Below are 22,893 nucleotides of genomic sequence, written 5' to 3'. Positions count from 1 at the left end.
TCCAAATAATAGACAAGCCTATTTAAAACATGCTGTGCAGTTTCCTTATGGCCTCTTTCGTGCAAATGTCCCCATTAGCCAACCTCATGAGGTCTCCTGGTACTAAGCAAGCTGTAATGCCAGCATTTAAGAATTTAAAGGTTAATATCAAAGGGTGAACTATTTTGAGGATAGGAAAGAAGAATATAAGAGCACTCTAAGAGCGAGCCTTTGAAAAAACTGGTGAGAGCTTTTCCTCTGATCTCTGTTTCTTATTTAATATAAAAACATACTGTTTCTTTTCAAGTTAATAAAAAGCACTGTTTTTTTCCTTTTTGGATGCTAGAAAATATAAAAAGCAAAACAGTTCACCTGAAATGTATTGAAATCATTTGAGATTTTACTGAATTTTTTATTTTTACTTCAAAATCACCATTATTCAAAGATAATTAGCTATTCTGTCCAACACAAATCCCATTAATTTCAATGAATTTAATTATTATTATCTTAACCTAAGTCCTATTATTTATGATTTCTACAATAAAGTTGTTTAGAAAGACAGCAGACTGATTAATTTTTTTAAAAAGTATTTTATATACTAAGAAAGTATTTTTCATATTCTGAAAAATGTAATATGCTTTGGAATGTTTTGGGTGGACAGTTTAAATAAAGAAGCTGCAATTTCGTTCACCTATTTTCTCTTCCTCTTTCCTTCCTTCTTTATTTATTTTATTTATTTATTTTATTATTCATATTTCTATGCCGCCCACTCTCTGAGGATTCTGGGCGGCTTACACCAAAGACAGTATACTAAATAGCATATTGCCCCCAACAATCTGGGTGCTCATTTTACCCACCTCGGAAGGATGGAAGGCTGAGTCAACCTTGATCCAGTGAGATTTGATCCGCTGATCTGCTGAACTAGCAGTCAGCTGAAGTAGCTGCAGTACTGCATTCTAACCACTGCGCCACCTCGGCTCTAAAGTTTAATGAAAGTGAGACCTACATTTCCCTCCAATTTCTAAATACAACAGATTCCAAACATTTATTCTAGCCAGCCTTAATTACTTCTGATTGAAAAATTCTGCTATATACAGTAATTTGTAAAAGAATAATAATTTTAAAAAGGTAACACAAACTTCCAGCTAATTCTTCAAGGGTTATTTTTCATCTTAAAGAAGGATGCCTGTGAAGCTTTGACTCCTCCAAATACTGTCACTAGAATATCAGATACAGGTAGTTCTTGAGTTACAACCATAACGGAGCTTGCCTGTTATAGTTGTAAGTCATGACAGTCATAAACTGGATCACCCATGTGACACATCTGATTTTATGACCTTTTTTGTAGAGGTGATTAAGCAAATGCCACAGTTGTTAAGCAAACCAATGTTGCTATGCGACTGGTTTTGCTGAAAATCAGAAGTAAACACTAATGCAGCCAGCAGAAGCTCAAATCCAGGTCATCAATAATCCCTAGGTAAATCCATTCTAGTTTTGAACGGTTACCAAGTGCCTGGTCATAAGGCAAGAGCCACCTACACAAAAAAGGATGATTTTTTTTAATCAAAAGAAGAACTACGGATGACATTATAACAATGTTCCAATACTTAAGGGGCTGCCATAAAGAAGACGGGGTCAACCTATTCTCCAAAGCACCTGGAGGCAGGACAAGAAGCAACTAATCAAGGAGAGAAGCAACCTAGAACTAAGGAGAATTTTTTTCTAACAGTGAGAACAATTAACCAGTGGAATGGCTTGCCTCCAGAAGTTCTGGACACTGGAGATTTGAAAGAAGAAATTGGACAGCCACTTGTCTGAAATGGCATAGGGTTTCCTGCTTGTGAGCAGAGGTTTGGACTAGAAAACCTCTAAGGTCCCTTCCAACTCTGTTATCCTGTTATTTCCTCATTCTTTGTTTTGTAGTCTGTAAAATAACCGTTATCAATAATAAACATGCTGGAACCATCAACATATTTAATGTAGTTGCTGAACCATTTGGTGTACTCAAATTAAACTAGATGATCATCATTGTAAGTATTATAGTTAAGCCCCGTGCTCTCTATTTAGCACAAGGATCTGTAAGACCTGTAGACCAGTGGTGTGTTCCTCCCGGTTCGGCCCGGTTCTCCCGAGCCGGTAGCGGTGATCATATGATGTCACCAAACCGGTTCTGCCCCCCCGCCCCCCCGCATTATTCTTACCTTTTATTTGGCCCAACCCCCAATCTATTGCTGCCTCCTGAGTCCCAGCTGACAGATAGAGGGAAAAAACCTGTTTAAACTCTTGCCGCGGGGCTTCAAAGGGCCGCCCTACAGCTGATCAGTGTTAAAAGAAAACAAATGAGTAAACCAGTGCCTGCAAAAATACATGAGTAGATCAGTGCCTGCAAAAAATAAATGGGTAGATCAGTACAGCTCTGCAAGCAGTTAAAAGCCTGGTGGACCAGTACCTCTGCTAAATCCTAAATAATTGTCACGTGACCATCAAGCCACGCCCACAAAATAAGCCACGCCCACAGAACCGGTAGTAAAAAAAAATTAGAACCCACCCCTGCTGTAGACTTTTTATGATTGTAAGCCACCCAGAGTTATGTAAGATGGGCAGCCAATAAATTTTACAAACAAGCAGACAAATAAATAGACTAGATAGCAAGCAATTTCTATAGAGTGCTGTGGGGGCCTCACAATCAGGAGGCTGTGAGTTTGATCCTAGGTAGAGGCAGATATTTCTCTCTCTGGGCACAATGAGAATATATCTGCTGAACAAATCTCCGCATTGGCATCAGATAGGGCATCTGGCCAGTAAACACTCTGCTAGCTCCATTCAGTTGCCCAGACTCCACCTCACAAGGGATTATGGGGTCTTTAAACAAAGAAGAAGAAGATGATGATAGCAAGCAATTTCTAGAGACTTGGTTTGTAGAGTATGTTTGGAAAGGAAACGAGCTGACTTTCCTGCAAAATAATCACTTAGGACAGGTCTTCTCCTGCCCACCTGGCTGTACAGGATTTCTTTGTGTGAATATGGTGTCTAAGCAAGGGTGAAATGCTACCAGTTCGCACTAGTTCGGGTGAACTGGTAGCGGTGGAGGCGGGTGGTTCGTAGAACCGGTAGTGGCGGCAGAGTGAGGCTCCGCCCACCCACCCAGACGTCGTTACTTCCTGATTTTAACCAGGAAGTAACCTGTTTTTTACCCTCTGTGCATGTGCAGAAGGGTTTGTGCATGTGCAGAGGGCCCAAGCACGCGCAGGGCGCATGCACTTCCAAACCAGTAGGGAAGGTAAGTAGATTTCACCCCTGTGTCTAAGCTTAGAAGATAAAACATTGACTACTCATGGAATCACAAAAATAGGCAGTTTATGGAGATAGGATCCTAGGCAGTTCTTGCCTTGATTTCAGGCTTTCATCATACTTCATCAAACACCTTATATGAGAAATGGGTTCAGGATTCTAATGAGATATTTTTTTTCGTGGAGAAAGACAAACATACAGGAGAAAGAAAAAAACCAAAGGGAGGAAATTGTATCCTTAACCAACTGGGGTTTTGATTGCTCCAGAATCCTTGTTCCAGCCTCTCTTCCCCTCTTTAAGATAAAGTGGCCTTGATCCCCCCCTATACTTTCTTCTCAGTCTTTTCCTTTGGCTCATCCTGATTTGCTGGCTCTCAGATGGAAAATGGCAGGAAAGAGTCCATTTAAAAGGCCTTTCGCTGAATCTAATTATCAGCTAATCTGATCAAGAGATCAGGACTGAAATAAATTTGTAATAAAAATGAATACAGCATCTCTTCCTTATTTAATTTCTTCTAGGAAGAAGTAACCGGCTAATGCAATCACTTAGTCTATAAAGTTGCCATAATTAGAAAATTGGGATGAGATTATTATAGCTTGGGAAGCCTGTGCAAGGCAGAAAGTAATGAAGGATTGCTTGGCTAGTAGTGTGTGGCAAGCAGCGTCTCTCTGGAATCTCAAATCTGTCTTGCAAGGGATGTAATCAGGAATTCTTTTAGACCTTAGCCCTGGAGAAATTGTTCAAAGATTGCATCCTGTATCTTACCTTACTTTCACATTGCATTGCTTTTGTACCCTACCTTGGCTCCAGGGATGTTTATTTCCCTCCTTTTTTCCAAGTGGCAACTTCCAGGATTCTCACCACTGTAAGGAGTTACAGTTATAAACATCTGGAGGGTGTCAGGCTGGGAACTGCTGTTTCAATTGGTGCACTACTTAACTATTGATTGATTGCGTTGATATCTCATCTTTGCTTTAAGAGCTCAAGATGGCCTTTTTATGGGATGTAAGCCCATAATAATCTAACCAGGCATGCTGGGCTGAGAGACAATGTTTATCTGAAAAACGATTCAAACCATATTATAGCTAAGTACAATCTACATGCATCTTCTCTGAACACTGCAGGTACATTACGGATATATGGATGTGTTTTGAGAGTAAAACACAGTATGTGTCTAATGAAACCATCATGACCGAGCTGCTAGAAAATCCATACTCAGTCACAGGGGCTAAACTTGCTTTAAACATACAAATCTGCCCCAATTTGAAGAGCTGCATAGGATCTAGTTGAATAATTCTAATCCTTTGACCTAATCTTAATCTCTGCCATTACCCCAACCCTGTGGAATATTCTCCCACTGGAGGTGAGCAGGCCCCCATCCTCCTTGCCTTCTGGAAAGGAGTGAAAACAAGCTGGCATGGGGAGTCCAGAGGCGCATGTGGAGCTAGTGGGCACCCTGAAAACTCTCCCTTCGACTTTCAATTACTTTTTAATAGTGTTTTATACATCCTTGGCTCTTCTACCTTTTTAACTTTTATGTATTATTTTTATATTTTAATATCTTACTCTATACCGCCAAGGGTCCCTCTGCGAAGGAGATGGGTAGTTTAAAAATGTGATAAAAATAGAAAAATAAATAAAATCCATTAGAAGGTACCCATTCAGTATATTGTATATTTGCAAGCTCATTTTATCGTCTGGGAGCAAATTTCCAATGTGAGATCTCCTCCCCAGGACATCACCCCAACTTCCCTGCCTGGTCTGCAAAATATGATGGCACCCTGAACATTGGGGAAGAAATAACTCTGAAGTAAAATTTATGGAGAAATGAGAAATTTTCAGTATGCTACCCTTTCTGTTGTTACTATTATTTTAAAGCTAAATCAAGCTGGCATGTTCATTTATAAACACTATCTTTATGGCGTTCTTCTATGAGTGCAGGATAATATTTTAAAAGAGAAGAAGAGGGCAGGAAAAAAACAGCTTATTTATTCAATTTTATTTTGCCATAGCACATCTAAGTAGATAATAACATGTAAAGCACAGTCCAGATATGGAATAAAATACCATTAGAAAAACCTATGAAGGCAGCTCAGATAAATACTAACTCCCTCTAAGCCTAGGAACACTTCCATATTTTAAAAGCTTTTTGAAAAGTGATCCACTTCAGAGCCAATAAGATCTTGAGGAAGGTCCAAAGATTCAAGATGACATTCTTTAATAGATGGGATTGTTAGTTATTTATTGCAAGGATAAGTCCCTGTCAAATGCAAGCAACCAGAATCACTCAAGTAGACATTTTATTGTTGATCTCTGTGAAGTGCAAAAGCCCAGGGTCACAGGTTAAGTTCCAATTAAATTGATTCATAGTTCATGCCTCTACACAGAGATCTAGTCAACTAATGGTTAGCACTATTCTGAAGCTAGGTAAGGGTTAATAGAATTCAAGAGGACTTAGACCATTTGTGGCAATGTAGAAATTCTAAGCTGATGACTTGTTTGACTCCCCCTCAGGCTCTCCCACTTCTACAACCACCTACATTACAAAAATCTCACCAGATTGTTTGTCTTCCCTTGGGAAATGGCAGCTACAGGGATTGATCTCCCCCAAACACACACTAAGCTGGAATGTCTGTTTACTCCTCCTAGAGGGGCCCCCTCCCCTTCAGCGGGTGGTGCCATGACAGTCCCAAAACTTTGTAAAGATGGCACTGGATTTCAATACCATTTTCTGGATGTCTCAAGTCACTCTTTGTCTTTTCATTTTATCTCTCTTTCAAAGAACCTTTACCTGTAACCAACGTTTCCATCTACGATTATAAGCCATCACCTGAAACAGAAGTATTGTTTGAAATCCAATATCCAGAGAAGTATAATGTTTTCACACGGGTGAATATAAGTTACTGGGAAGGAAGCGAGTATCGGACAATGTTATATAAAGGTGGGTGGAAAATACATCTTAAAATCAAAACAAGTTACATGCCAGAGCAACTGAGGATGTGTGTGTGTTGTTGCGTAAATGCTTAAACAATCCTTTCATTTACATTTACCGTATATACTCGAGTATAAGCCAACCCGAATATAAGCCGAGGCACCTAATTTTACCACAAAAAACTGGGAAAACTTATTGACTCGAGTATAAGCCTAGGGTGGGAAATGCAGCAGCTACTGGTAAATTTCAAAATAAAAATAGATACCAATAAAATTACATTAATTGAGGCATCAGTAGGTTAAATGTTTTTGAATATTGATTTCAAAGAAAAATAGTAAACTAGCTCTGTAAATGGAAAAGAGGATCAATAAATCCTCTTGTTTACCATATTGTTGATATGGTATCAACAATAACTTTAAAAGTACTGTATATGAGTTGGGTAGCTATATAAATTTGTTTAATAAATACAATGGGAAAGGTCTTTGGGGATTCCAGAATTTACATGGCACTAATTGGATTTTTGATCTCCCTTTTATTTTGAGACATAATAGAGTAGTTTTACACTATAAAAAATTACACAAGAGAATTTTGCTTCCAGGGAGCTGCAGGGAGTCTTGCTAAGCACCCCCCTCATGCCCCTAGCAAGCCTCCCTGCAGCCCCTGGGAGCCAAAACGGTTGCAGGAAAAAAGTCATTTTTTCCTCACTCGAGTATAAGCCGAGGGGGGCTTTTTTCAGCATAAAAAATGTGCTGAAAAACTCGTCTTATACTCGAGTATATACGGTACTTATTGGGGCTTTTAAAACCATCTTTGAGGGCATGAATTTTTGAGGGAGGAATTTTTTGATAAGGTATAACACCTTCACAACCCATATCAAATAACAGAGTCCATGACCTACAGCTGTAATTGAGACTGGAAATATGGTTGCAGGTCATGCCAGTTGTTAAGAATGACTGTGATTAATTTTATGACCTTATTTGTGGTAAAGCAAACACAGTGGTCATTAAGTAAATTGTTCTGACCTAGGCTTCCCCAGCAGCACAAAGCCAAGTCCTCATCCCGATAAACCCCTTTTATTTAATTTACAGTGAATTCCTCTCCAGCAAAGTCTTTCCTCTCCCACAGCCTTTCAAGATAGTTCACAATTACCGACCTTTATCAGGCTTGGAGAGTGGCCAGGCCGATATCTTTCAAACGCTGCAATACTTGGCAAGAATGCAGTAATGAACTAATTGTCTCCTGCAAACTCCACTCCCCTTTCGCTCCTCTTTTATTCCCTCTGGGAGGGGCCATTCATCGTCCACCTGTGGCCTTACTCCCAAGTCGACCCTTGTTCTTTAGCTGTTCCCTTCGTCTGGCAACACTGCGTATGAGCACACTGGGAACAGGCTCCAGCTGTTTGTCTGCCTCACTGATGTCTGACTCCGAAGGCAGCTGATAACTGGCATACGGCCCTGGCCCTCTCTCTGCCTCCAACGCAGAGCCCTCATCAGAGCTTTCCCCAGACTCCAGGACTGGCCCATGTTCCTCCTCAACCTCCTCACTGTCCAAATCTGCTGCCAAATCCACTGTCTGCAATGGGAGTTTTTGCTGGAAACCAGAAGTAAACACCAGTTTCTAGCAAATATATATATATATATTGTAAATTGTGATCATGTGACTGTGGGATATTGCAAATGGCCATAAAAGTGGGCTTCCTGTTGAGTGTCCAAAATCCTGGGAGAGTCCAGTTGTCAGAAATTCAGATCTGGGTGGTAAATATCTCTGGGAAATTCCATTGTAATTTCAATTGGGCACTAAGTGACCAAGTCATAAGTGGAGGACTGCTTGCATTAGAAATAAGCAGTAACAATTTTGCAGTAACTGCCAGTTTCTAGAATAGGAAATAAAATATAAACAATCTTGAGAATTATCTTTCAAAAGCAATGTTGGGGCTGTCAGTATTTTTTCGTAAATGGAATTATACAAGGAAACATTCCCTCCCCAAGAATGCAGAATAGACTGGGAAATTTTTTAAAAAAGAATCTGGAATAATGTAACAGCAGACCACATCTGTACTTGGGCAAGAAAACTTCATGGATCAAAATGGACTTAAAGGAGACAATTATTTGTGTTCATGCATGTATGTATGCCTACATGTACAATAAGTAGATTTAAAAAGCTACTCTTGCAAGTTCTCATTTTCCTTGCATTAACTCTTTCGAACTGCTATTGATTGAGATGAGCAGCTATAAAAATTGAATGAATGAATGAATGAATGAATGAATGAATGAATACATACATACATACATACATACATACATACATACATACATGCAGTTTGGATTGATTTGCAATAAATTAGCCAATTTTTCCTAACTCCCAGTTATTAATAACAACAATTAAGAGGCTTGAAGAACAGAACCAGGGATGAACATTTATATCAGGGGTGTCAAACTCGATTTCATTGAGGGCCGCATCAGGGTTGTGTTTAACCTTGGTAGAACAGGGTGGGTATGGCCAGGGTGGGTGTGGCCAGTTTGACATCACTCCTGTCGGAGGCGCCTGTGGTGGCCCGAGCATTCTGCCAGCAAAAATGGGCTGCCAAGCTCCGTTTTCGGCTACCACAGCCTCCTGCAACCCTCAGCTCCGTTTTCACTGGCAGAGGGTTGCAGGAGGACGTGGCAGCCGAAAACGGAGCTCGGCAGCCCGTTTTCACCGGCAGAAGCACTGCGGGTCAGTCCTTCACTGTTTCCAGGGTGGCCCAACGGGCCAGATCTAAGTACCTCGCGGGCTGGATCTGGCCCCCAGGCCTTGAGTTTGACACCCCTGATTTATATGAAAAGACTGAATTTTCCCATTGGAAATATTGTTAGAATTTTCTGTTCTATATTTTGAAATGTTTTGGCTTGTTTTCAGGGTTTTCAACAAAAAAGAAAGTGGACCCCGAAGCATAAGGTTTATCTCTTCCTGACAGAAATAACTTGACAATCAGTTTTACATGTTTGACTTATTTATACTCTGGGAAATATGTCCCTTAGCTAGTTGGCTTTCAAGAACCCCTTTCATGCAGATCATGTCAAGAAGATTATGTCATCTCCTCTTTGAAATATTTGTTATCACTCAGTTCATGTTGCCAGTCGTAACAATTGTGCCAGGTTTCAAGTTTGTTTCTTTGGCTTGAGCTTCTAAGGACTTATGACAACCAGAAAAAGAGTGGCAGGATAAGAGCAGAAGAGGCTCAAATGTTACTAATAGTTTAGATTCTTATTTAAATCTTCATGACAGTGACCAACAGTCCTCATCAGGACTGTGAATTTGAATGAGCTCATTTAATATGTAACGTTTATTTCCCCGCTCCACAGATTTCTTTAAAGGCAAAACGGTTTTCAATCACTGGTTGCCTGGAATATGCTACAGCAATATCACATTTCAGCTGGTATCTGAAGCAACATTCAATAAAACCACGCTGGTGGAATACAGTGGGGTTAAGCATGAACCTAAGCAGCATCGGACAGGTAATGTGACTTTGTGTATCCAGGGGTGGGATTCTAACATTTTAGCAAGGGGTTCTCTGCCCGGTTGCTGAGTGGGTGTGGCCTAGTTAACCCCCTGCACCACGGTGGGGGGGCAGTTTTTGCCCTCCCCGGGCTCCGGAGGCTTTCCTTGAGCCTCTGGGAGGATGAAAACAGCCTCCCCAGGCTCCAGAGGCCCCCTGGAGGCCAGCTTCCTGAACTTCCAATAGGCCCGTTTATTTATTTATTTATTTATTTATTTATTTATTTATTTATTTATTTATCATATTTCTATGCCGCCCACTCTCCGAGGACTCTGGGCGGCTTACACCAAAGACAGTATACTAAATAGCATATTGCCCCCAACAATCTGGGTCCTCATTTTACCCACCTTGGAAGGATGGAAGGCTGAGTCAACCTTGAGCCGGTGAGATTTGATCCGCTGCTCTGCTGAACTAGCAGTCAGCTGAAGTAGCTGCAGTACTGCACTCTAACCACTGCGCCACCTTGGCTCTTTTCACCCTCCCTGAGCCTCCACACACGCCTTGCACTTACCTGCATCCCAAACAGGCCACGTGGGGACTCCTGGGAGGGGAGGGACGAGGTGGGCAGGGCCAGCCAGGAGTGGGATTTGGGGGTTCTCCGAACTGCACATAATCTTACCTAGAGGTTCTCCTGAACTTCTGCAAACCCCCAGCAGCCCACCCCTGTGTGTATCTATGATTAGTAGATTGTTTTCCCCAGCCTAGCACAGACCAGGTGTTAACTGCTAATCAGGAACTTCAAGAAAATCTCCTGCTTTCTCTTCTCTTTTAAAACAAACTCAACAGGCCAACGAAGTAGTGTTCTAGGTAATTCTTGTCAGGTCTATTTCCGGACCTGGCGCTTCTCAAAGGGCTGCCAGACAGGCTGTTAGCCTACAGATGCAGCAGATGCTCCATGGGCAATACAAATTCAGGAATCATTTGATCTATTTCCAGTCTGCTAACTGTTACACTGAACTTTCTGACAAGAACATCTCCCAGTGGTCAGTCTGGGAGAGATGATTCAATTTTAGCAACAATCTCACCAAGGACATATTTCAAGGAAGACAAAGTACCCCTTGATCATGCTCTCTGGACCAATTTTACATAACGTGATAAGGAGGTGACAAATGATGCAATTCTACCCTCATTTCCTTTCTCAACTCTTCATCAGTCTATGCCTTGAAGAATAAAAACTCGGGTAGGGTAGGGTAGGGTAGGGTAGGGTAGGGTAGGGTAGGATAGGGTAGGGTAGGGTAGGGTAGAACAGAACAGAACAGAACAGAACAGGAGCTATCTTATTGAAAATGAATTTGACTAAATCTGCAACCTGTTTTAAGGTTATGCAGGATGTAAACAAAGCTGCAATATTAACATTTTTATTTTCAAGTTAGGCAAGAATGTTCTTTAGAAGTTTCTCATCGTCTCAACATTCTTTATCACAAAAACCCAACCACTGATTCATTTCCTGGGTCAGTTTAGGGCTGCGATCAAATGTTTGTTTGCTTTTCTCAGAATTTTTAGGTTAGCCTTCCTAGTCTGGCTTCTCCTAGATGACTTGGATTATAATTCCCAGAGTTCCTAGCCAGCATCTAGGAATTCTGAGAATTATAATCCAAGCCACCTAAAAGGCAAGAGATGCAGAACGGTTGCTATGGATATATATAATCTGAGCAGGCTTTGATTTTTCCAAACTTTTGCTAAGGCAGAATTTCCTTGCATGCTGCCTAGAGAATTCTGGGAGTTGAAGTCCACATATCTTCAGGTTGCCATGGTTGAGAAATGCTGCTTTAGATGCTTTATTTGGGGTACACCCTGAAATCTTTTCTGGTGGAATTTACAAAAAGTAATGAGGCAAGAAGGGATGTGAAGGGACGCGGTAGAAGGGATGCAGTGGCTCAGTTGCTAAGACGCTGAGCTTGTCGATCGAAAGGTCAGCAGTTCAGCGATTTGAATCCCTAGTGCCGCATAATGGGGTGAGCTCCCGTTACTTGTCCCAGCTTCTGCCAACCTAGCAATTCTAAGGGCCTGGTGGTTCAGCAGACTAAAAGCATTGTGATTAACACCACCTGTCTGCAATTACTGTAAGTTCGAATCTTACCAGGCTCAAGGTTGACTCAGCCTTCCATCCTTTCTAAGGTAGGTAAAATGAGGACCCAGTTTGTGGGGCAATAAGCTGACTTTGTATAAATATACAAAAGTATGAAGGCTATTGCTTAACGCATTGTAAGCCACCCTGAGTCTCCGGAGAAGGGCGGTATATAAATCAAATAAAAAAAATAAAAAATTCGAAAGCACGTAAAAAATGCAAGTAGAAAAATAGGGACCACCTTTGGTAGGAAAGTAACAGCATTCCGTGCGCCTTTGGCGTTTAGTCATGCTGGCCACATGACCACGGAGACGTCTTTGGACAGTGCTGACTCTTTGGCTTTGAAATGGAAATGAGCACTGCCCTCTAGAGTTGGGAATGACTAGCACATATATATGAGGGGAACCTTTACCTTTACCTTTAATGAAGCAAGAAATATACAAAAAGTGTAGTAAAGTATAGGTATAACATAATGTTAACCACTCAAAACCAGAAAAATGAGAAAATCTCTGCCGTGCTCTTTCACTTAGTATGTCTTCCTCCTCTTTGCTTACTTTTGCTGCCTACTAAAACCCTCAGCTCAGTTCAAAAAGTACAGCTCTCATTTACTCAAACTTTGTCCATCCTGTAAATTATACAGTGAAATGGCCTGACAAAGTGGCACATAGAAAGGAAACTGAGATTCTAATTTTATTAGAAAGATTATAGGAATTCTTTCTGAAGTTGTACCTCTTGATAGATCCTATGCAACTCTTATGACAGCTGTGTCCTTCTTTCTTTCTTTTTAGGGGATGCATTTCCTTTATCGTTTTTATTTTAATGCCTAAAGAAGGTTGCATTATACTGTCTACCAAACCTCCCCTTAATCCCCTTAAGAGTTCTAGCAAATATCTGAAAAGGTTGCTGCATTTGGTTTAATCCCATATGCAGAAAAGGGCAGGTTGTAGTGGCATGATTCTGTAGAGAAAAAATAAATCAAGAGGACAAATTCAAATTAATTCTTAAATTGCTTTTGAAAATCACTGCCTCAGTTTGATGGTAGGCTGACCAGCTGCTTAAAATGACGCATCCCCTGTGCAATGAGACCTTCTGTTCCTACAAACCTAGGGCAGTAAGTGAATGTTATAAATATGCCTTTTGATCTTTTTCAGTTCCCTATCCACCGCGAAACGTTTCTGTACAAATTGTACGCAAGAATAGCCACGAGAACTGGGAAGAAGAGCACAGTGGCAACTCCCCAGAACAAACCTTCTTGGAGACACAGAATGTTATCGGGCAGGAAAAAGTTACTCCTGTGTTGGATGAGATATCTGAGCTCCCAACAGTGAACGCTTCCTATATTTGGCCTGATTATCCAGCTAACAGCAGTGATTATGAAAGCACATCCCAGCCTGATTGGTGGACTAATGAATCTGAGGATGAGAATGAGTTTGTTAATGCAGTGCCAAGGGATTATGAGAACCTCATCCCAACTGTAGAACTTGGAAAACCTACTCCAGGAAGTCCATCATTCCTTCCGGTGCAAATGGTGTTGAGCTGGTTACCTCCAAAACTGCCCACAGTATTTGATGGCTTCCACATTCGTATTAAGAGAGAAGGTAACTTTACAAGCAACATAAATCAGGATGTTAAACCCTGGAGGTTTAACCCCACAGTACAGTTCTAGACTGCGCATATCAAACTATGTTTGTTAAAGATACATAGGTGGAAACTTTCTTTCCACATAATTATATTTTACTTTAAGAATAGCTTGATTAAGGCAGCTCTGAAACCTGTTTGGCTTCTTTTGATACATAACTAAATTTTATTTGACTTTTGTCTTAGTTTGACTTATTGTTCTTAACCGAGAGATTCATTGTTTCTCTCAAAAATATAATTAAATATGAACATTTTAAAATGTATTTTGACCTGGATGATTTTGTAGACATAAATATATCATATTTTAAAATGTTATTTTTTAATAACATCAATAGTAGAGTCTAGATCAGTGGTGAAATCCAAATTTTTTTACTACCGGTTCTGTGGGTGTGGCTTGTGGGCATGGCATGGTTTGGTGGGCACGGCTTGGAGGGCATGGCAGGAGAAGAATACTGCAAAATCTCCATTCCCACCCCACTCCAGGGGAAGGATACTGCAAAATCCCCATTCCCTCCCCACTCCTGGGGGAAGGATATTGCAAAATCTCCATTCCCACCCTACTCTGGGACCAGCCAGAGGTGGTATTTGCTGGCTCTCCAAACTACTCAAAATTTCCATTACCGGTTCTCCAAACTGCTCAAAATTTCTTCTATCAGTTCTCCAGAACCTGTCAGAACCTGCTGGATTTCACCCCTGGTCTAGACACTCTTTTTTCCCCCTTTTATCTCGAAAACAATTGGACCATAGTTGGAAAATACCTTCTTCAGATATTCTATTGTCTTCAGTGTGATGCTAGTTTGAATGGATTCCTTGATCATTAGTTCAAGGGAATTTGTTCCTCCTTCTTGGCTACAGCCATTCCCAACTGTTGGAGACATATCCTAAAAGTAAAAAAAAAAACCAGCAAATTAGCACTCTTAAGCATTTCGAATCGTAGATATTTTTTCCAGAATCGTTCCAATTGCAGTTTATTCTCATATACCATCTCCTATCTTGATTTAGAGAACTTCACGGAATTCCTGACCGTTGGAGAAGACGTTCACGAACTTGTCACTGATCTAAAAGAACCAGGAAAATATACATTAACAGTTACAACGTTTAGCTCCTCCGGATCATGTGACGCACGGGAAAGTCAATCTACCCAAACCCTTCGTTTTTATATTAGTAAGTTTAGATATTCGTATGATATATATGGGTAGTTGTAAAAAATTATAGTTATTTTCTCACTAGTGATTTACAGCGCCTTTTAGCTTCATCCAGCTATCTTTGTGGCAAGATAAAGTGTCTCTTCATGGTGATTTATTGGTACAGCAATGGTTGGATGATGCTGTAACACACTATAAATCACTAATAAAAAATGACCTATAGCTAGTTAATGTTCTGGTTCATCGGTGATAAATATTCTTTCTATTTTATTTGCTTGTGTTCTGTATTTATTAATTTCCATCCCATCCTGCTATCTACCTGAGCTGTAAATAGTCCCGAGGACAACATGAGCTGATACAACGTCTTTTGCATGAAAGAACACTTGTGATGTGTTCCATCTTTATAATATTTGCTCCCTTTGTGAGTAAAGAATAAGTACTAAAAAGTAATCATACAGGACAGCATTGGAGCAACCTTTGGAAGGTACTATTTTATTCCAATCCATCTTTCAAAGAACTGTCTGCTGTTTCTATCTACCAGCCTCTCCTTCCCTATTATATCCTCCTCTTTCTTTTCTTCATTAGTTTATAATATAAAATACAAAAATACAAAAGAACATAGCAGGAAAATAAGGGAGGGAGAGGGGAAATTGTAGGAAAAAGGGGAAAAAGAAAGAAAAGGTATTGACTTCTGACTCCCTTTATTGCAGTAGAATATGATAATAGCAATAGCACTTAAACTTATATACCACTTCACAGTGCCTTAAAGCCCTCTCTAAGTGGTTTACAGAGTCAGCATATTTCCCCCAAACAATCTGGGTCCTCGTTTTACCCATCTTGGAAGAATGGAAGGCTGAGTCAACCTTGAGGTGGTGAGACTCAAACTGCCAACTGCTGGCAGTCAGCAGTCAGCAGAAGTAGCCTGCAATACTGCATTCTAACCACTGCGCCACCACAGCTCACTAAGCAGAATACGATAATAGCATCAAACCTCAACTTTTTACTTGGACATAGTAGTATAAAGTAGCCATTTCTATAACAAATAATTAATATCTAATCGGTAAAACTCCAAATCAACGGTTCATTATTTTTCCCCACCTCAAGCACAAAGTCCAGAAGCGGTTTCCAAGTAGAAACGAAAGTAATTCTGTTTGTATTTCCCCTTTAATCAAAGCAGTCAATTTAGCCATCTCTGTTAACTCCCATCAGTTTTTGTAGCCATTCATCCATGGTGGGAATCAAAATGTCCTTCCGTTTTTGTGCATAAGGTAATCTTGCTGCTGTCAACATATATCAAAGTTCGAAATTTTTCCCAAGTATTTTTCCATTAAACCCAAAAGGAAAGTTTCTGATTTTATCTTTATATATCCTCCTCTTTCTTACACACACACACATACACACACACACACACACACTCACACACACACACATCCTTTCTGCTCAGCTAGAGGATTCTCATTTTGATGGCTATCTCATTAGGAATCACAGAGAAGTGATTGAAGGACCATCTTCTATCTCCAATCAGAATGATGCAGTTCCTTTAGCTGGCAGGGCAGGAGAAGTGGCAAATTGGAGCTTGCCTGCCATCTGCTGCCTTCCCAGTTCATCTCCCAAACATGCCACCACTCTTTAAAGTGCCTTATCATGCGAACACACTCTCTATTTATTTATTTATTTTATTTTATTAAATTTTTATACTGCCCTTCTCCCAAAGGACTCAGGGCAGTGAACAGCCACAAGATAAAACACATAAATACAAAAATTTTAAATAGATTAAAAATGAATTAAATAATTTGGCTGAATTTAAAATACCCCATAATTTAAAACAAATTAAAATTTACATTTAAAAACGGGAGAAGATTTAGGCCAGGCCAGCTTGATGAAATAAAAAAGTCTTAAGCGCGCGACGGAAGGTGCGCAGATCCGGGATCCTCTGTATCTCTGGGGGGAGCTCGTTCCAGATCATAGGTGCCCCCACAGAGAAGGCTCTCCCCCTAGGGGCCGCCAGTTGACATTGTTTGGCCGACGGCACCTGGAGGAGCCCCTCTCTATGGGAGCGTATTGGACGGTGGGAGGCTATTGGTGGTAGCAGGCGGTCCTGTACATAACCAGGTCCTAAAGGTGATAACCAGAACCTTGAAGCGCATTCGGAAGACCACCGGGAGCCAGTGCAGCTCGCGCAGGAGAGGTGTTACATGGGAACTCCACATCGCTCCCATAACCACCCGCGCGGCCGCACTCTGCGCCAGTTGGAGCCTCCGAGTGCACCTCAAGGGGAACCCCATGTAGAGAGTGTTACAATAGTCCAGACGAGAGGTGACGAGGGCATGAGTGACTGTGTGTAGAGAGTCCCAATCTAGAAAGGGACGCAACTGGCGGATCAGGCGAACCTGATGAAAAATCCTCCCGGTCACGGCCGTCAAGTGCTCTTCTAAAGACAGCTGTGAATCCAGGAGGATGCCCAAGTTGCGAACCCTTTCTGTGGGGGCCAATGATTCGCCCCCAATAGTCAGCAATGGCACCAGCTGACTGTATCGGGACATCGGAAACCACAGCCTCTATGACTTACTCTGAGAAGGAACAGAAGGTGTACATTGCAAAGGGCTGCAGCATCTGCCTGTGGGCATCCTTGCAGAATATCCTTAATCTTACTACTGAATTTACTAGTTTTTTATTTTATATAATATATGGAACCAAAAGCTAATCGAATGGGCTTGGTTTACATAAGACCTTAAGTTCAAATTTTCAAACAAAATCAAGGACAGGTTAAAAGTACAGGTAGTCCTTGACTTACAATAGAGTCCCAAATTTCTGTTGCTAAGCAGGACAGTTGTTAACTGAACTTTGCCCCATTTTACGAGCTTTCTTGCCACAATTGTTAAGTGGATCACTGCAGTTGTTAAGTTAGTCAGACGGTTGTTAAGTGAATCAGGCTTCTCCATTGACTTTGTTTGTCAGAAGGTCGCAAAAGATGATAATATGACCCCGGGACACTGCAACGGTCATAAATATGAGTCCATTGCCAAGCGCCCAAATTTTGATCACATGACCATGGGGATGCTGCAACAGTTGTATGTGTGAATAATGGCCAAAAGTCCCTTTTTTCAGTGCTGTTATAACCTTGAACTGTTGTAAGTCGAGGACTACCTGTGATAATGTTTAACATGTAAATGCAGGGAGATTTTAACTGATTTGGTTAAGCCATGCTGGGGAAATATAACTGATGTCTTACTTTAGGACTTCACAGAGCAAGTCGTGTTGAGTAGCATAGCTGACCCAAGATTGAGTAGTTATATTGTGTGGGATGGAAGCCATAGTTCTTCTTCTAATTCCAGATCTTCATGGGTCACCCCTGTGTAACCATTCTTGGCATATTGAATTTATGTTTACCGACAAAGAAATAAGGGAAATTAGTATAGATCAGGGATGTCAAACTCCTGGCCCACGGACCAGATGCGTCACGAGCTGACTACGCCCATGCCCAGTTTAGCAAAGGGGGCGGGAAAATCACAATATGTCACTTGGCACTGCTGTGACAACGCGAGTTTGACCCCTGGTATAGATCTATTTCAAGCTATTTAGCTCTCATCAGCTAGCCATACCCTTCTGGCATTCAAATCCCAGAAGGGTATGGCTAGCTGATGAGAGCTAAATAGTTTGAAATACCCTGTTTTCCTGAAAATAAGACATCCCCTGATAATAAACCCAGTTGGGCTTTTGAGAGCATGCGTTAAAATAAGCCTGCCCCCCAAAATAAGCCCTCCCCGAAAATATTTAAATGCAGAGCTGGAAATCAGGTAAGACAGCAAGAAGAGCCCCATCTTGTTCCACATGCCCCAAAATAATAAGACCTCCCCGAAAATAAGGCCAAGCGTTTATTTTGGGGTTCAAAAAAATATAAGAGAGGGTCTTATTTTCAGGGAAACATGGTAGATCTCTACTAATCTCCCTTTATTTCTTTGTCGATAAATATAAATTCAATACAAAAATAGTTTGTCACGAAAGTGTCTGCCTGCGAAGGCTCCTAGATCGGGGCTGAAAGGCGAAAGCGGAAGCAATACACTCCATCTCATACTTGAGTAGACCAGGTTGCCTTGAGAGACCAGTCCCACTGGAGGAAAAACACTCATTCTTGCCGTGCTAAGTCTGGAGACAACTAATCTTATTTCAGCCAGAGAGAAGCACAACTATTAATGGTGACTACCAGTGGTGGGTTTCAATTTTTTTTACTACCGGTTCTCTGGGTGTGGCTTGGTGGGCGTGGCATGGCATGGTGAGCGTGGCTTGGTGGGCATGGCAGGGGAAAGATACTGTAAAATCTCCATTCCCTTCCCACTCCAGGGGAAGGTTACTGCAAAATCCCCATTTCCTCCCGATCAGCTGGGACTTGGGAGGCAGAGAATAGATGGGGGCGGGGCCAGTCAGAATTTTTACTACCAGTTCTCTGAACTACTCAAAATTTCCACTACCGGTTCTCCAGAACTGGTCAGAACCTGCTGAAACCCACCTCTGGTGACCCCCATCATTTCTGGCTTCTGATGATATCTTAGGTCCTACAGGAGAATTGATAGAAGAGCTGACAGAAAAGCCTCAGAATGTTGCAGTGACTGTGCTGAGCAGCACCACAGCCTCTCTGTCTTGGACAACCTCTCAGGAGACCGCTGGGAACAACAATACCATCATGTCCATTGTTTCCTTGACGTGCCAGAAGCAGAAGGAGAGTCAAAGGCTGGAGAAACATTATTGCACAGAGGTAAGTGCAGGGCTGGGCTTCAAAGATTTTAGCAAGGGGTTCTCTTCCCGGTTGCTAGGTGGGAATGGCCTAGTCGACCTCCTGCATCATGGCGGGGGGTGGTGGTGGTGTGGAGGGGCATTTTTGCCCTCCCCAGGCTCCGGAGGCTTTCCTTAAGCCTCTGGGAGGGCAAAAACAGCCTCCCGAAACAGCCCGTTTCCAGCCTTCCCAAACTTCCGGTAGGCCCATTTTTCACCCTCCTCTATCCTCCACGCATGTCCTGCACTTACCTGCATCCAAAATGGGCCGCTTGGGGTCTACTGGGAGGGGAGGGGCAGGGTGAGCGGGGCCAGCCAAGAGTGGGATTTGGGGATTTGAACTGCACAGAATCTTAGCTAGAGGTTCTCCCGAACCCCTGCGAACCCACCCCTGGATAAGTGGCACACATTCCTTCTCTCACCTTGCTGATCTTGGTCTGGGTGCAGATTTCATCAGCGTCAGAGGGGGCTTTTTGAACTTAAAGAGGCTTAAATCAAACGCAATTAACTTGTCTTGTTGATTTTGGTGTCTGTACTCTAAAGCAGGGGTCTCCAACCTTAGCAACTTTAAGACTTTAAGACAAAGCTGGCTGAGGAATTCTGGGAGTTGAAGTCCACAAGTCTTGAAGTTGCCAAGGTTGGAGATTCCTGTTCTAAACATAACCTTGTCAGGATTGCAACCCATTATCCTGTGCTCTTATTCCTGTATAGAAACCTGGGATTCATTTGATTGAAGGGGTATAATCTGAAAATGCACCTCTGTCTGCCCCCTCCCCCCAAAGCCTTGAGTGTACCCACAGAGCTGCCTCTGAAATGGAAATTACGTTGTAAAACCCAAAGATGCTTTTTTCAAGAGGCAACTGGACTTTCTGGTTTTTCTTTGAAGACATTTCACTTCTCATCCAAGAAGCTTCTTCAGCTCTGACTGGATGGTGGGGAATGGAAGGATTTATACTCCTTGCAGACAGCTGGTCATTTGTATTCTTTCAGTAGGTCATTAAATCACCTGAAGGTTTATCTGTGTCATCAGGATCACCTGAGTAGTACGAATTGATGTGGAACCTTCTTGGAACTGTTGAAAGGACTGTGTTGTAGTTTGGAGATAGATGATGGCTTATTCCTCCCCCTCTGTTGAGAGAGGGCTGTTCAATTTTGACATAGATGGCATCTTTAACCCCTTTTTCAAACCAGCCATCCTCTCCGTCCAAAATATGGACTTTGTTGTCTTCAAAAGAGTGGCCTGTGTCTTTTAAAAGCAGATGAACCTGCTAAAAGAATGCAAATGTCCAGATGTCTGCAAGGAATATAAATCCTTCCATTTCCCACCATCCAGTCAGAGCTGAAGAAGCTTCTTGAATGAGAAGCAAAATGTCTTCAAAGAAAAACTAGAAAGTTCAGTTGCTTCTTGAAAAAAGCCCCTTTGGGACAACCATGACCTGGATGACTGAGAATCTCCATAGACTTTTACATTGTAAAAGTTGCCAGTGTTCTTTTTGATTGCATCACACCAGGGGTGAAATGCTCCCGGTTCGGACGGGATCATCCGATCCAGTAGCGATGGCGGTGGGTAGTTCGGAGAACCGGTAGCAAAAATCCCCGCGTCCCCCCACCATGCCCAGCTTAGCCACATGATCATCAGAGGCTTTTTTTTTTTTACTTTTAAAAGCATTTTTTCTAAAACCTCCTCCGATGAAAAAATGCTTCTAAAAGTAAAAAATAAAAGCCTCTGATGATCGCATGGCTCAGCTGGGATCATCAGAGGCTTTTCAAAGCATTTTTTTAAAAGCCTCTCTGACAATCCCAGCTGAGTTGCCTGATTGTCAGAGAGGCATTTTTTAAAAAGCCTCTCTGGCGATCCCAGCTGAGTTGCCTGATCGGCAGAGGCTTTTCAAAGCATTAGAAAAAATGCTTTGAAAAGTTAAAAAAAAAAAAAGTTGGCCACACCCACCCAGTTAGATTACCCCCCCAGCAAGCCACGCCCACAGAACCGGTAGTAACAAATTTTACATTTTACCCTTCCATCACACTTATGTCAGGAGCACCGAGGCACTTCCAGGTTGAAAGGATTAGCGGATGACATCTTCATTGCCCAGGGGTGACCCAATTGGGGGCTACTTTCATGTCCCCAGCAGGAGCTGGAGTGAAGAACTGGAGCTCACCCCAACTCACGACAACACTCGGGGTTTGAACACAAGTGTCAAGGTTCCAACCATCGAACCCAACCAAGCTATCTGATCTCTTAATGCAAAACTTTATTGAGTACATCATTTTGGTGCAGAATGAAAGCAAAACCAGCTCTGGGTAATTCCCGGGCAATGGAATATAATTAAAGTATAGAATCCTCCCTCCCCCATTAGTGCAGGTCATATTGTTCACTTAGGTGTCCAGGTGTTGTTGTGGGAAAGTCTCACGACTCTGGCAGACACCTGCTGAAACATCCTTGGTTCCCATGAGACAGTTTCTTCTTATTGTCTGGAATACACATTTCAATCCCGCCCCCCTGCTCTCCATCTGTTGGCAAGCTGTGAAGCAAAAAGCAGCCTGAATACACTTTGAAGCTTGACAACAAGCTTTCAAACCTCCATACCAGCATCCTAACCACGCGAGCCACCATGCTCCATTCCTTTTGATAGTTGGGTGCAATATAAATTTAATAAGCAAATAAGGTAGAGGTAGTCCTTGACATGCAACCATTTACTTAGCGCCCGCTTAAAGTTACAAGAGCACCCAAAAAGGTGATTTGCAATTTGTCCTCGCACTTACAACTATCGCAGCATCCCACAATCACATGATATTTTGATTGAGGACTTGGCAACCTGCATACATTTTTGATGATTGCAATGCCTCAGTTTTCATGTGATCATCATTTATAACCTTCTCAGCCAGCTTCGGACAAGCAAAGTCAATGGGAGGAAAGAGATTCGCTTAACAATTACAGTGATTCACTTAGCAACCTTAGCAAAACTGGTAATACAATTGGGTACGACACACTTAACAACCGCCTTGCTTAGCAACAGAAATCCTGGTTCCAATTACGGTCATAAGTCGAAACTACGTGTACTGTGAATTGAACTGTCCCTTTAATTAGCATGCCAAGACTTGTTTACTCATACTAGCCTCTTTCTTGTGTTCTCCAAAAAGCCACAAGTTCTCTCTTTGCTTTGAGTGACCCTAGTGTGATAAGGAGCTTCCCGCTATGATCATCATTTCCTGCTTTTACCTTAACTTGCCCAATATCTGCTAGACACTTAACAATGTCACTCATCCTGATTACTGTGCGTAACTTTCTCTTGCTGTTTCCTAAATTATGCAGTTATTTCCTGACTTATTTTTTTTCCCCAAAGCAAGCTAAGAAACTCCAGAAGTTGGGGTGGGGGATGGGGAGGGAGGATGAAGGTCTTCAAAATTTGTCCAGCAAAGATGACCCATAGTGAGTGGTTTCACAAAGACTTATCTCTTCAAAATGCCCACTGCAGCTGATTGGGGAAGGAGCTCGTCTATGTATGTAAGTGCTCAGAATTTTTCAGTACAT

General features: G+C 41.9%; 1 protein-coding gene across 2 annotated transcripts in view; it reads left to right on the top strand.

The window, feature by feature from the left end:
* The window catches only part of PTPRO (protein tyrosine phosphatase receptor type O), a 160,958-nt gene that overhangs the window by 77,582 nt on the left and 60,483 nt on the right, over positions 1-22,893 (top strand). The window contains exons 3-7 of one of the 2 annotated variants that reach the window (XM_034403317.3): positions 6,053-6,211; positions 9,547-9,699; positions 12,960-13,406; positions 14,449-14,610; positions 19,142-19,344. In XM_034403317.3, the coding sequence (XP_034259208.2) occupies positions 6,053-6,211; positions 9,547-9,699; positions 12,960-13,406; positions 14,449-14,610; positions 19,142-19,344 (1,124 nt within the window). Of the gene's footprint in view, positions 1-6,052; positions 6,212-9,546; positions 9,700-12,959; positions 13,407-14,448; positions 14,611-18,683; positions 18,801-19,141; positions 19,345-22,893 lie in introns of those variants that run through there. The other variant, XM_087873664.1, reaches the window with a different exon arrangement.

Source organism: Pantherophis guttatus, chromosome 7 (genome assembly GCF_059756535.1).
Source record: "Pantherophis guttatus breed Tessera chromosome 7, ASM5975653v1, whole genome shotgun sequence".
Classification (NCBI taxonomy): Eukaryota; Metazoa; Chordata; class Lepidosauria; order Squamata; family Colubridae; genus Pantherophis; species Pantherophis guttatus.
This window is presented reverse-complemented; position numbering and strand designations above follow the sequence as displayed.